Here is a 14382-nt window from a genome sequence, read left to right on the forward strand (position 1 = left end):
TTGGAAGGTAATGGTACTTTTACTTGAGTATATTTTTTCAGTACTCTTTCCACCACTGGTGGGGAAATATAGAATATATTGACAGATTGATTTATGTATATTTGTAGTATTCTTAAAGCTGTGATGGGTATCCAGTAGGTGGCAGTCACCAGGAAGGGAACCCCAAAGTAGACTAGGAAAAGAAAATAGAGAAGAAAACAGGTTAGCCGTTGTGCACATTACGTTTAGCGTGACCGACAGTATTGACGATTCACACGCTTGTTAACCCCTTTCTTCAAGTGTGTTACATATGTGCTTCAGCATACCGGGAAACTTGACTCTTCTTCGTGAAGGTAGACAGCTGTACTGATTGTGCGAGATATCAACCTATCATTACAGGCCTGTATCATTAATTTGATGGAAGTATAAACAGCTTCAAAACACATGAGGAAATGAATGGCAGTAGCAGCAATGGCAGGAGTGCAGAGGCTGTCAGGATGGATAGAAACACATTACAGAAGTTGGAGTTTAAATGTTCACACATTGCCAAAGTGTCAGAGATAGTGAGGGCTGACAGAGAGGAAGTAAGAGGTGGAACCTTGACAAGGAGAGGATGTGGAAACACTACTACTATTTTATTGTAGAGGATAAATGTTCTGATTTTAATCTTAAATCTTGATGTTAATGTCGAATAGTGATAAACAGATATACTTTACATATAACCATTTTGAAATTATCGCATATCTGCTTGGCCGATTAAGTGTTCCCTTTGTCACTCACTTCCAAAAACTTATTATATGGTTATACTAATACTACACCTCAAGACACTGTTTAGATTATGTATTTGTCAGGTTTTGTCCTTAAAACGCTCTTGTGGGTGTGAATTACTTGAGTCTGTGTGTCTCTCAACAGTGTTCGGCAACAGCGTCTCTACTAATAGTTTAACTTCTTCAAGAACAGCACTGTTACCGCCTTGCTAATGAGAAATGTCATGTAGCTTTTCAGCTGCGAAACAATGTTATTGATAAAGTTGCAGGGCAGCACTTACAACAAGTTTCTGTCGGCGTGTTTCCATGTGTGTATGCTTTCCGTCAATAACAAAACATAATTTCAATTTATAGTGATATGGAAATGTATTGGCCAGCCTGCAACTACGTTAAACTTGCATCTCCTGAAAAAATAATTGCACATCTTAGTATGTTGCTGCAATGTTTATTTCAGCAATTTTGTATTGTGTCAAATGTAAAGGCATCTATATTTTAAGGCTCATTTCTAACAACAAAAAAAAGTAATAGTAAGGCGACGTGTTGTTTAAAAATTAAATTATTTAATGCTAACATTTTACAATCTCAGTTCTAACATTAATGCATTAACTAACATGAACCAACAATAAGTAATCACAGTGCATTAATTAATATTAACAGATACAACTTTTAATCTTAAAAATTTATTATTAAATGTTGAGATTAACATAACTAAGATTAATAAATGCTGTTGAAGTATTGTTCATTGTTATTGTAAAGTGTCACCGTAAAGTTGTTGTAAAGTGCTTATTGTAAAGTGTCACCGATTTAATTTATGTTGTCATTTTACTAAAGCCAAAATAAATGATTGAAATATTATTCAGAAAATTATATTAATTCAAAATAATTATTAAGAATTAAATCGTGATTTTATTTACAATAAACATCAGCCTTTTTTTCATCATTTTTTAAAATACAAAATTTTACTAACGTTTTCCATGGACTCCCTTGAGGCCACGCTCTAGATATTTCAAATCAGTCATTGACAAAACCCCACTAATTTTGAATGATTTTGATTTTGAATGGTGAGAAATACATATTTTTCTGATATGGTGATAAAACAACCCAGTCTCATAAAAATACGTACCTCTGGGTACTTTTCTGCAACACCGTTTTTACGTACCTTACTGCACGTTTCGCCGCACTTTCAAAGAGAAATGTCCACTGAGTGTCGCTAAAACCCGGGTTCAATACGTCATCCCTGGCACGTTTTTATTACGTTGATATAGGTACGTATTGCTGTGTTCTTATTACGTTGCTTCCGGTATGTATTGCGGCGATTAATTGTGCGAAAATTACGCTTTATTAATCGAAACTCTGTAAATCATACTTTGTGTGAAAATAATTTAAAAGGTGTCGGAGTTTTACTGCCTCTAGTGTTCATTTCTTTTGGAAACTGCAGTGATATGTACTTATTGGTACGTATTTCGCGTCTCGCGAAAAAGTGCCCCCAGGTATGTTTTTGCCATGAGACCGGGTCGTGATAAAACTACATGATGGCATGGTACACAGTACAGAGTTAAAAGGCGGGTAGTTTGCAGAGTTGGGTATAACGCCTTACACAGTAACTGTTACTGTAATCTAATTACTTTTTCTGGTAACGCAGTAATGTAGCGCATTACATTTTAAATTTGTGTCATTTGATTACAGTTACTAAAGTCAATATAATTACTTTACTTACGTTACAAATGTAGTGTTAAGAAAAAAATATTTATATGCCTTTTAAAATCACGTTTTGCGTGGGGTCGACGGAGGCGCCGGCGCCATCACTTGCATTTTTTCCTGATAACAGCGAAAAAAAATTAAAATGCTCTGCCATTTTTGATCGTACATATAAGTGTAATACATCATTTGAATCTGTGAAGGGTCTACTTTTATTTGTGTACACTCACAATATCAACAAAAGAATGTGCTTTTGTAAAATAAAGAAAATATACAGGGTGCGCTTTCAGCTGTCTCAGTCTCCGCGAACTTCTTTCTGAAACGCGTCACTAAAATGAACCAAAACCCAGCGAATACTGGACACACAGACATGAGAAACATATCTATGGAAAGCTTGAAGTGTCTACTTTTAAATGAAGTAAGTCTTATCTAAAGCAAATGTTCTCTGATGAAGTAATCTGTATAAAACCAACGCGAGGTCCAGTCTTTCCCGTCTGAGCTCATTATCTGTAATGTCATCACGTCCTCAAGCAGCGCGCGCTATTCATACGGTAATCATCCATGTGAGATGCGCGAGCCTGTAAACGCCCACATCACCTCCGTAAACAAAGAAGCAAGATTCATTTTTAGCATTCAAATATGCACTGTATGTTCAGTACAGTTCATCAATACTGTTTTTACATGTTATCAGAACTGTTTTCAATTTATTAAGGTTTTTTCTGTCTTTAATGCTCACACAGTTAAACACAGCTAGCATACACATATACCCTACACTCAGCAAGCAATGTTGTATATAAAACACTGTATAGGAACATTTAAAGATACATTTTTCAATGTTAGGCAGGTTTATACTAAGAATGTTAAGTTTTAGAAATGGATTAAATCTTTAAGTCAAGTTGCTGTTTTCATACCTTTGTAATATTTTTCAGTCAATATTAAAATACTGAAAGAACTACAATTTTCACTTTGAAGTGTATTTTTTTTTAGGTTTGATATGTTTTCGAAGTAACTTGAAAGTAAAGTAATTAGTAATCGGATTACTTTTTACATGCAGTAATCAGTACTGTAATCAAATTACAATTTTCAAGTAGTAATCAGTAATTTGTAATCTATTACTTTTTTTTTGAGTAACTTACCCAACACTGGTAGTTTGCTTCTATTCTAATTATACCTGGATCATTTGCCACACAGAATTGCAGTAGGTGTTACAGTATGAGCAGGGAAGTGATGTGTGAGTGAATGTGTGTGTTATGAGCCAATTTGTGCCTGTACAGGAGATTAAGAATAGATGAACATCTCAAATTTGCATCATTTGTCAGAGGGAGTAAATAAATCAAGTAGATCCCACTAGTAGATTTCACTGGTACAACCATTGGATGAGCACTAGTGTGTTGCAACCCAGAAATGGGTTGTAGGTCTGTTCTGATGCAGACAGCAGTGAAAGAGCAATGCTACAGGCAAATAAGAAAATGCAAGATAAAGATGATAAAGAATGGCAAAATAAATAGTTTCATCAACTTTTAAACAGGAGGAAAATAACACTTCACAAGTTGACGTCAAAGAGTATGCGACTTTGTCAAAAAAATAGCCAGTTTACCTTTTATAATAAATAATAATAATAATAATTCATTACATTTATATAGCGCTTTTCTAGGCACTCAAAGCGCTTTACATTGTCAGGGGGTATATCCTCATCCACCACCAGTGTGTAGCATCCACCTGGATGATGCGACGGCAGCCATAGTGCGCCAGAACGCCCACCACACACCAGCTTACCAGTTTACAGTTTACCTTTTAGACTTTGGCATATCCAGTTGTTTTTGTATTGTGTCAGCACTTGTTATCCAAATGTTAAATCTTGGTCCTGAAGCAAGATCCACTGCCCAAAACCATCATGGGTTGTGAGTAGGGTTGGGAATCGAAATTCGATTCCGATTCCAGAATCGGATACTTAAGGTCAGGAATCGGATACTTGTTGTCAAATTAAAATTTTGATTCCGCCTATCAATTCCTATGTGCTTTTTTTTTTTTCTTTTGAAAGTATTTTGACACTTCAAATGAAGATTTATCGATTACATTGTTACGCCAGTAGGTGGCCAAAAGGGGCTGTTAAAAAGTATTTGTCTTTGAATCATACAAGAGATTCGTTCAAGAACGCTAATTCATCTAGTAATGAAACAAGTACATCTTGAGTGAGTCATTGAATCATTTATTCATAAATTACATGCCTGTTGTAGCCTGTTGATTTTTGTTCATGGTATTCTGCTCCAATAAATGGTTTGCAAAAAAAGAGACACAGTATAAATGTTTGATATCATTATTTAATCACATTGGAATCGAAACTGGGAATCGAAAAGAATCGGAATCGATAAGCAGAAACGGAATCGGAATCGGAATTGATAAAATTCAAACAATACCCAACCCTATAGTTGTGAGCAATCCACTGCAAGGGCAATAAAATAATCAAATAGTGAGAAAGGATAAAAATCTATTCGACTAATCAATATTTTATGTATTCATTTATTAAATAAATTAAAGTTTATTCAAAGCTCTGAAAGTACAAAAAATGTTTGCTGTGTTCCCTTTTGTTTCTGTAACTAAATGGACTTTAAAACAGTGATAAAGGTCAGTCTGGGTGAACACAAAGACACAAATGTTTTGATCAGGTCCTCTTCACATTTTCACCAGCCTTGAATATTCTGGCTCAAGTCTAGACTGGAAAACAGTCTGGTTTTAATAAAGAGGTCTGCAGACATACTGATATGACCTTACACACTTGTTCTCTTCAACAAGTTTCTAGCAGGGGCCAGAAAACTTGCAAAAGAACAAACATTTTCAGAGGAATTATTTGATTTTAACAATCTCATTGTAAATTGTTAAAAGAATAGTTCAACCAAAAATGCAAATTTGCTGAAAATGTACTCACCCTGAGGCGAACCAAGATGTTGATGAGTTTGTTTCTTCATGAAAACAGATTTGAAGAAATTTAGCATCACATCACTTACTGAATAATGGATCCTCTGCAGTGAATGGGTGCCGTCAGAATGAGAGTCCAAACAACCGATAAAAACGTCACAATAATCCACAAGTAATGCACACAACTCCAGTCCATCAATTAATGTCTTGTGAAGTGAAAATCTGTGTGTCTATAAGAAACAAATCCATCAATACGACGATTTTTTAACAGTCCATAATCCATAATAACACTTCCTCCACAAAATCAGGGCTTTGTTTCTTACAAACACACAGCTTAGAGGGCTCCAGACAGCGACCAAAAATATTAATTTGCGAGTGAAGTTTTTGCTGAGTTCGCCACTGGCGACTAGAGAAATGTACATGTTATGATTTTAAAATTTGCATGTAAAGACTTTTTTCTGATTGTTTTGCGATCACGTCTTTTGTTATGTTGATGTAATAAACTGAGACGATGCGCATCAAAGTTTTAGTGGAAAAAAGACATTCAAACAGTCCTCATCTCTGCGGTTCTGGTGGCAGGAGAGAGCGGAGATGCGTGAAGTAAAAGTGCAGAAAAGCAGTGTCTATTTAGTGCACAACTTCAACAAACTACAACAGGTAAAGCTGTCAGCTGTGTGGACTTTAGCAATATTGTTAACAGTTCTCATTTATAATCGATACTGATATGGCTTCTTGTTATGAAGATCTTTAGTCTAATGCTATGTGTTCTGTTAATGCGTGAAGTTCATATTATTTGTAGCGCACTTGCCGTCCAATAATCGCAGTAAGCTTTGTGCTCTGTATACCTTTTAATAAACAATGTATCAGCTTTAAAATTCTGCCAAATTCATAATGAAATTTAAACAATAAATACGTTTTGGCGCTCTAACGTGGCATGAGCTATCGCTTTAGCGCCTCAGTTCAGGCGGCACGTGAACCCATCATATCTTTCTCTTTACTTCTATAGTACGAAATAAACATGAATGGACATACAAATGTTTTTTATAAGATACAGTACATCTTACTGAAATGTCTCATGTAATCGCTCATTCAGTGTTTCAAACTGCGGAAAACGAATAAAGCTTTTAAACAACGCCACGTAACAATACATTTTCCTCATAACCATTGGGTGTCCAAGCTCATCAGTCAGCTAGAAAAAATAACTATAAAGAGGAGCATTTTGCTAAATTTATGCACTATATTGCATATTCATATTTTTACTTAACCTGGTGACATGATAAGAAAGAATGCAAGGAGCTAAAGGTAAAATTCAACAGCTCCTATGTAATTACTAATGAAGAAAAACAGGCTGGATGTGTGCAAAACATAGGCCTATGACAACATTTATAAGATGCATTGATTAGGAGCCCAAACTACACTCAAGGGCCAAGTGATGCAGATATAGTTATGGTCTGTGATATTGGCACAGATTCTTTGTAATAATCAATTCTTTGTGACTGAATATTGTTCTGAAGTTGGAAAAGACATTTAGTTCCCACTTTAAATGAACCTTAGTACCCAGGGCATCTACAAGATGGATTAAAATACTGATAAAGACAAGAAAAGATGAGACATAAACACATGACAGTATGGCTGAAATGTTAGTGTTAAAAAAAATTTTTTAAAAAAAAACTTTATTCTGTGGCACATAAAAAAATATTTTGACACCTAATTTTGTTTCTTATAGGAGCCAATGGCTCCTTAATTGATTTTTTTGTCTGGAGCCCTGGCTTATCACTTACAAGAAATTAACTGAACAAATGAGATACGTTTTACCTTTTAATCAGGGACAACACAAGCAAACTCTTCTGTTCATTCTCATCATCGATTTCTCTTTTTTTGAATGATACTGTCCTCATCCACAGGAGTTGGCAATCTGCTGTCTCATCTCATTTTTTGAGAATGAGTATTTGTCTACAGCTGAATCACTTGCATTGGATAAGATGCAATCAAATATGTGGACCTAAATGTATTTGAGAAAACTAGTGTATCTGAACTATTGTCAGACAAGTCTTGAACATGCTCACTCCAGTCTGGATCTCAGCGTGCTGTTGAACTCACCGCTGAGTTCTCTGATGTATCGAGCAGCACAAAAATTTCATCAATATCAATTGAAGGGCCATAAAAAATGATTGACTTTCTGCTAGGTGTTTCTGCACCTTACAAGCGAAAATGTAGTGTTATAAGCAAATTTTGTTTACTTGAAAATAATAACTCTGTCTCATATGTTGGCTGCATATGTCATTGAGAATGTGTCATTTCAGAAAAGTAACCATTATAAAACTAACTGTTATTCCTTGTGAGGTGTAAATTTTTGTAATTTCTTTCTTACTTTGGAATATAGTTGTTATTTTCTTAAATGAGGCAGCCTCAATGACATATGCGGTCAACAAATGCAATCCAAAATACAATCTCAGAAGACACCACAGCACCTGCAGATGCATTTAAAGGGGTCCTATTATGCTTTTTCAACTTTAGTTAGTCTGTAATGTTGCTGTTTGAGCATAAAAAAGATCTGCAAAGTTACAAAGCTCAAAGTCCACTCCAAAAGGAGATATTTTATTTAACAGAAATCACTTTTCAAAAACTACAACGAACGACTCGTTTGGACTACAACGAACATAACTGTCACGACACGGTGTGTGAAGGCAGGCAGGATGAAGAGGACGACAAAGATTCCAACAATGACTTTTAATGTAGACACAACAAGGCAGATTTAGGCAGGTGAGACACACACACTCACAGTGAATTCAAGTTACATTTGATCAGTTTATGTGTTTGTGGAAGTTGAACCCATGACCTTAGCATTGCCATTAGTGCCATGCTCACTTAGAAAAGCTACATTAAAATCTTAAATTAGGTCTACGACAAAAGTTTTGCATTGGAATAGTTGACACAAAACAAAACAAAAAAATCATTCAACTTTTACACTACATTTTACTTATTCAAAAGCCATGCAACACACTTATTTAAGGAACAGACAAAAAAATGAGTAAGAATTACTTTCGCCTTTAGTCGTGATTTGTGTCAATAAGAGTAAAACTGTAAAGTGCAGCAGTTTGTACCTGGAGCAACATATTTCAGGTTTTACATTCTCACATTTTTCCCATGAGACCAGATAAACAGCTGCTTAAATGTAAGCCAGATCGGGACTGAGTTTTCAGCAGTTTGTGAATGAGCGTTGTAGCTGTCACAGGTAAAGATGTATTTTCTTTCTAAATATTTAAGTCATTTACTTTGTGGAAAACGTATTTTGTTCACAAATGTTGTGTAATATATTATGAATGTTCATTTGTAAGTTGTATTCGAGTATTGCAAAACTGGGTAACAGTGACACCTACAGGTGAACGATGTGTGATGTTAGTTGAATTTGTCGTGATATAGCTAGCCATGTGAATGTCAGAACAAACTGAGAGCTTTTTGATCAAGAAGATAATTAGAAAAAATGCCTACAAATGTCTCCTAATGTTAGAAAGTTCACACCGTAGCCTATGTTTGTTTATTCTTTGGATTTCATCTGTTAATTTGCAAGTTAATGCAAATTGTCAATAACTGTGTTATTGACTGTTACTGTTCAGTAAGCTACCGACTTGGTTAAACTGTAATATGAACGGAAACACACTCACACGCTGTGTATTTGAAGGTCATTTTATTTTATTTCCGTTTTTCACAGTGTCATGACGTAAAGATGTCAAGTTGTTGAATGATATCCAAAGGGTGTCACAATGTTCAAGCGGGGTCGAAATATGATTAAGATGGCGTAATGATGATGATGATGCTTACTCTTTGCAAAGAAGACATTAAAGGGGTCATATGATGCGATTTCAAGTTTTCCTTTCTCTATGGGGGTAAGCGGAAACTGCCGGAACGGATTCCACTTATGACAGTCAGCAGAAGTGAGAAAAAAGTGTTTATTATGTTTGAAATATGGATATTTATCTTACAAAAAAGCATGGATTCGCTACAGGAGGCCTTTATTCACCCCCCGGAGCCGTGTGCGGGACGTTTTATTATGGATGCGCGCACTTTATTTCACGTCTTCTGAACTGTTGACAACCAACACCCGCTTACCCCCATTGAAAGGCTTGGAGGGGCCAGGACAATTTTTAATATAACTCCGATTGGATTCGTCTGAAAGAAGAAAGTCACATACACCTAGGATGCTTTGAGGGTGAGTAAAACACAGGCTAATTTTCATTCAGGCTAATTTGGGTGAACTAACCCTTTAAACGTTAAGACATCAGTTGAAGTGTGATTCTTTTAATCAGAAGAAAACCTTCAGGAGCTGTTATAAGCGTCATGTTAAAGAGTTGGACAAAGCCCTGCGCATGTAGAGCTAAATGAGTTTGTCAGTTCAGTGAGGGACATCAAGCCGACTGCTGGAAACGACGCTCATTAGCGCCGCTCCTCAGAGCTCCAGTGATCTGTGTTTTCATACCCTGCACAACTTGAAGGGAATTTGAGTTGCCATCCTGATCTCTCCCTAAATATCTCCTTCTGAGAACGCTGTGGGTAAATAATTCATACTTTATGCTGATGGAAATTCAGTACCCCTTATAGGTGCTAAACTGAAGCAATATAAAACAGGCAGTGCACCGAATCTGATCAGTGCAGGAAGGTAATTTCTATCAGTGCCATAGGGATCAGTTTGACGCAGCTCCAAACAGTGAGCAAGTCCCGGCGCACTGTTGCCAGGGACCAAACAGATGCTTTTATCTGATCATCCCTCATTATGGTGTGTGTATGTGTATGTGTTTGTAAGGCCAAATGATAGATGCCGTCATTGTGTCTGGTTCCTATTTACAAAGCAATGGAATTTGCTATGATGAATGTTCACTCTTGTGCAATTAATTCTGTCATTTTGACAGTACCGGACGGATGTATAGATATTCTTCATACTGGTTAAATGAGCTCAAAATAAACACATCACCCACACAAATCTCACTAGAGGCACGTTTGAAATGTGTGCTGTTTTGAAATATTGTAAATACTGCTGTGAGGCTTCTGTGAAGATGTTTTGACATGCAGCACTTGAAATGTTTAAGCCTGCAGTGGACGTGCGATTTTGAGGCAGTAGGTTTGTTGTCTCAGTTTATGCATGATTCACATGGAGTGCAAAGCAGTAATCAATCAAATTATGTCCCTGTGTGTGCTGAAAAGAGATTCTGGAGTTTTTATTATCTATTGAAGTCAAACTGGGGACAGTTTCTTAACAAGACAAGCTACACTGTTAAACCATCTTTCCCAAATTAATGTCCCGTGGGTACGGTTTTTGTGAAGGTCACTAGGACATTACCCAAGTAACTCTTAAGTGGTCCTCATTAATAATTTGTTCAACTAATGGATGGGTCAATGATGTGACACTCATGTTTTGGACTGGATCTATTAATTTATTTGAAAATACATTAATAATGCAATTCATGCCTACAATGGCTTGAATATACCTCTTCTATGATGAGCATGTTTCTGAAGTCTTTTGATATTTTTAGGGGGCATAAAGTCTCAATTGTTAGGACGATACAACACTGTCCTGCCATAATAATGAGGATGTCGTAACTGCTTCACTGCTAATTATTATTTGAAAAACTTGTCAGGAAATATCAGCTAATTTGACCTTTTTGTAAAAAGGCAAGGTCAGTTTAGGTTGTGAAATGTCACCTTGTAAGACTCTCCAAAAATTTAATATTTATGAATTTATAATTCATTTTATTTGTTGAAAAAAAAAAGATTAACTTTATAAATATTTTAAATACATTTTAAATAGCGATTGTGCAAAAAAAGTCTATTTTCCGTTGTCTATTTTCAGTAGTGTAGATGTGTAAAGCACAACTCACACAGAAGTTGGTCAGCTCGGCGAATTGACTAACTTTTGTGCAAGGGGAGCTTTTTTTGAACACCTAATGGCATGGATTTCCTTTTAAAAAGACTGGATTTTGTAAATGTGACCACCCCTGAAAGTCACAATGAAATGGAAGTAGTGACAGATCTTCCATCCTGTGATGGAAATTATGGGATTATTGAAAAAGAAAAAAAACAAAGGGTGAGGACTTGGTTCTGTGCATTGGTTGTTGGTTGATTTTGAGATGAACACAAGCTTGCAGGGGCGGGGTTTAAGAAAATTAAATGATTGGAGTCCTGAAAAAAAAAAAGAAGAAAGAAACATATGCACAAATGAAGATCAATAACATGCATTTAAAAAATTTCAATTTGTGCTGACTCAAAGATATGGAAAGATATTCCGCAACGGGATACAATTTTTTTTTAAATTGCGACTTTTTATCTCACAAACTTTCTTCTCGCAAAAAGACAAAAAGTAAGAATTGCAAAATATAAAGTCAGAATTTGTGAGAAATAAACTTGCAATCCTGAGAAGAAAGGAACTGTGAGATGAAAAGTTGCAATCACTTTTTTTTTTTTATTCTGTGGCAGAAACAAGTTTCCATATCTTTAAACCAGCCTGAAATTAACATTTTCTAAATTGCAATATGTAAACTCACAATTCAGAGGGGGAAAAAAATATCAGAATTGCAAGAAAAAAGTCTGAATTCTGAGTTTGTAGTCTGAGTTTATATCTTGGAATTCTGACAGAATTGTAAAAAAAAAAAAAAAAGGCCAAAATTGTTTTAATATTTATGAATTTATAATTCATTTTATTTGTTGAAAAAAAAAAAGATTAACTTTATAAATATTTTAAATACATTTTAAATAGCGATTGTGCAAAAAAAGTCTATTTTCCGTTGTCTATTTTCAGTAGTGTAGATGTGTAAAGCACAACTCACACAGAAGTTGGTCAGCTCGGCGAATTGACTAACTTTTGTGCAAGGGGAGCTTTTTTTGAACACCTAATGGCATGGATTTCCTTTTAAAAAGACTGGATTTTGTAAATGTGACCACCCCTGAAAGTCACAATGAAATGGAAGTAGTGACAGATCTTCCATCCTGTGATGGAAATTATGGGATTATTGAAAAAGAAAAAAAACAAAGGGTGAGGACTTGGTTCTGTGCATTGGTTGTTGGTTGATTTTGAGATGAACACAAGCTTGCAGGGGCGGGGTTTAAGAAAATTAAATGATTGGAGTCCTGAAAAAAAGAAGAAGAAAGAAACATATGCACAAATGAAGATCAATAACATGCATTTTAAAAATTTCAATTTGTGCTGACTCAAAGATATGGAAAGATATTCCGCAACGGGATACAATTTTTTTTTAAATTGCGACTTTTTATCTCACAAACTTTCTTCTCGCAAAAAGACAAAAAGTAAGAATTGCAAAATATAAAGTCAGAATTTGTGAGAAATAAACTTGCAATCCTGAGAAGAAAGGAACTGTGAGATGAAAAGTTGCAATCACTTTTTTTTTTTTATTCTGTGGCAGAAACAAGTTTCCATATCTTTAAACCAGCCTGAAATTAACATTTTCTAAATTGCAATATGTAAACTCACAATTCAGAGGGGGAAAAAAATATCAGAATTGCAAGAAAAAAGTCTGAATTCTGAGTTTGTAGTCTGAGTTTATATCTTGGAATTCTGACAGAATTGTAAAAAAAAAAAAAAAAGGTAAAAATTGTGACGTTAACCCTTGCAATTACCATTTTTTTATGTTTTAATCCCATGGTGGAAACAAGCATTCGTACGCATTTATTCAAAGTGGAAGGAAAATATATTGTTGCATCTTATCTTATTTATCAACAAGCCTGGTGTTCATGTACAGGGGTTTCGGGAGTATTTGAAAAGTGGGGGGAGATTAGCTACTGCTAATGTGAGCATGTGTTGTGTCCTGCAGGGGGAGCTGCTGAGCCCGTGTCGCTGTAGTGGTTCTGTTCGCTGCACTCATGAGCCCTGTCTTATTAAGTGGATTAGTGAGAGAGGATCCTGGAGCTGTGAACTCTGCTACTACAAATACCAGGTCATCGCCATCAGCACCAAGAACCCGCTACAGGTAACTCACGGCCTGCCTGGGCTTATGTGGACTTAGTACAAAAGTGCAAAAGTATTATTTATTATTTTATTTCATATACTTCATTCTCCTACTCAAAATACCTAAAAGAGAGGGGTCTAATGCCCCAGTCATACAGATAGGATAGAGTGGGTTAGAGCTTAGTCTGACATTATAATGAATTTTTAGATGTCAGAACACTTGAGCTCTGAGGATCATATTATTCCTGGTTGGCTCATTTTGAGTCAAACAAGACCAATTCAGTGATTTGTTAACTTGAGACTTGATCAGCCCGGATCATTGGATAAGTGTGTTGTGAACTGGGGCAATCGGATCAGTTGAATTCACAAATAAATCATTAAATGTGATTTATGAATCAGTTCATTGAAAGAAATTCAATGAATGATTTGTTCACCAATCAGACATTGTTTATCAGGGCTCAGAGCATGTCTCAAATTCTTTACTTCAAAATAACAATCCATTTTTTTTAATGTAGTGGAAGTACCCATATGCAAATGTATGTACATACAATTTCCATATATGAAATATAATGTCATATGAAGTAAAAACACATTAAACCTGTTAGAAACTTGAACAATTTCATATATATATATATGTGTGTGTGTGTGTGTGTGTGTATTAAACTAATTAATTAGATTAAAGCGTTAAAGCAACAGCCCTGATATATATATATATATATAAATACATATAAAAACAAACATGTTTCATTTCTGTACACCACATGGCCAAAAGTGTGTGGACACCTGAACACGACACCCACATGTATTTGTTGAGCAAAACCATGGGCATTTAATTTCAAAACCATGGGCATTAAGGCATCAGTCCTTTCTTCCACTCTTCTGGCAAGGCTAGACGGCGGAACACGGCTGCGGGAACATTGCTCTCATTCAGACACCATCAGTAGCGGTTTTTGGCTCGGGCGAACCGGGCAGCCGCCCGGGGCGGCATTTTTTCATGATACATGGGGGGCGGGGGGGATCCACTGTATAGAGCAATACTCTAATGGAATTAGTGGGCTAAAGTCAGTC

The 14382-nt window shown here is 35.7% G+C and overlaps 1 protein-coding gene across 1 annotated transcript in view; it reads left to right on the forward strand.

Annotated features, from left to right (window-relative positions):
- Positions 1-14382, forward strand: part of marchf4a (membrane-associated ring finger (C3HC4) 4a) — a 45110-nt gene that overhangs the window by 11460 nt on the left and 19268 nt on the right. Inside the window, exon 2 of the mRNA XM_016527218.1 lies at positions 13181-13336. Within this exon, the coding sequence (XP_016382704.1) occupies positions 13181-13336 (156 nt within the window). The remainder of the gene's footprint in view (positions 1-13180; positions 13337-14382) is intronic.

This window comes from Sinocyclocheilus rhinocerous, unplaced genomic scaffold (genome assembly GCF_001515625.1).
Source record: "Sinocyclocheilus rhinocerous isolate Xijiao unplaced genomic scaffold, SAMN03320098_v1.1 scaffold721, whole genome shotgun sequence".
Taxonomy (NCBI): domain Eukaryota; kingdom Metazoa; phylum Chordata; class Actinopteri; order Cypriniformes; family Cyprinidae; genus Sinocyclocheilus; species Sinocyclocheilus rhinocerous.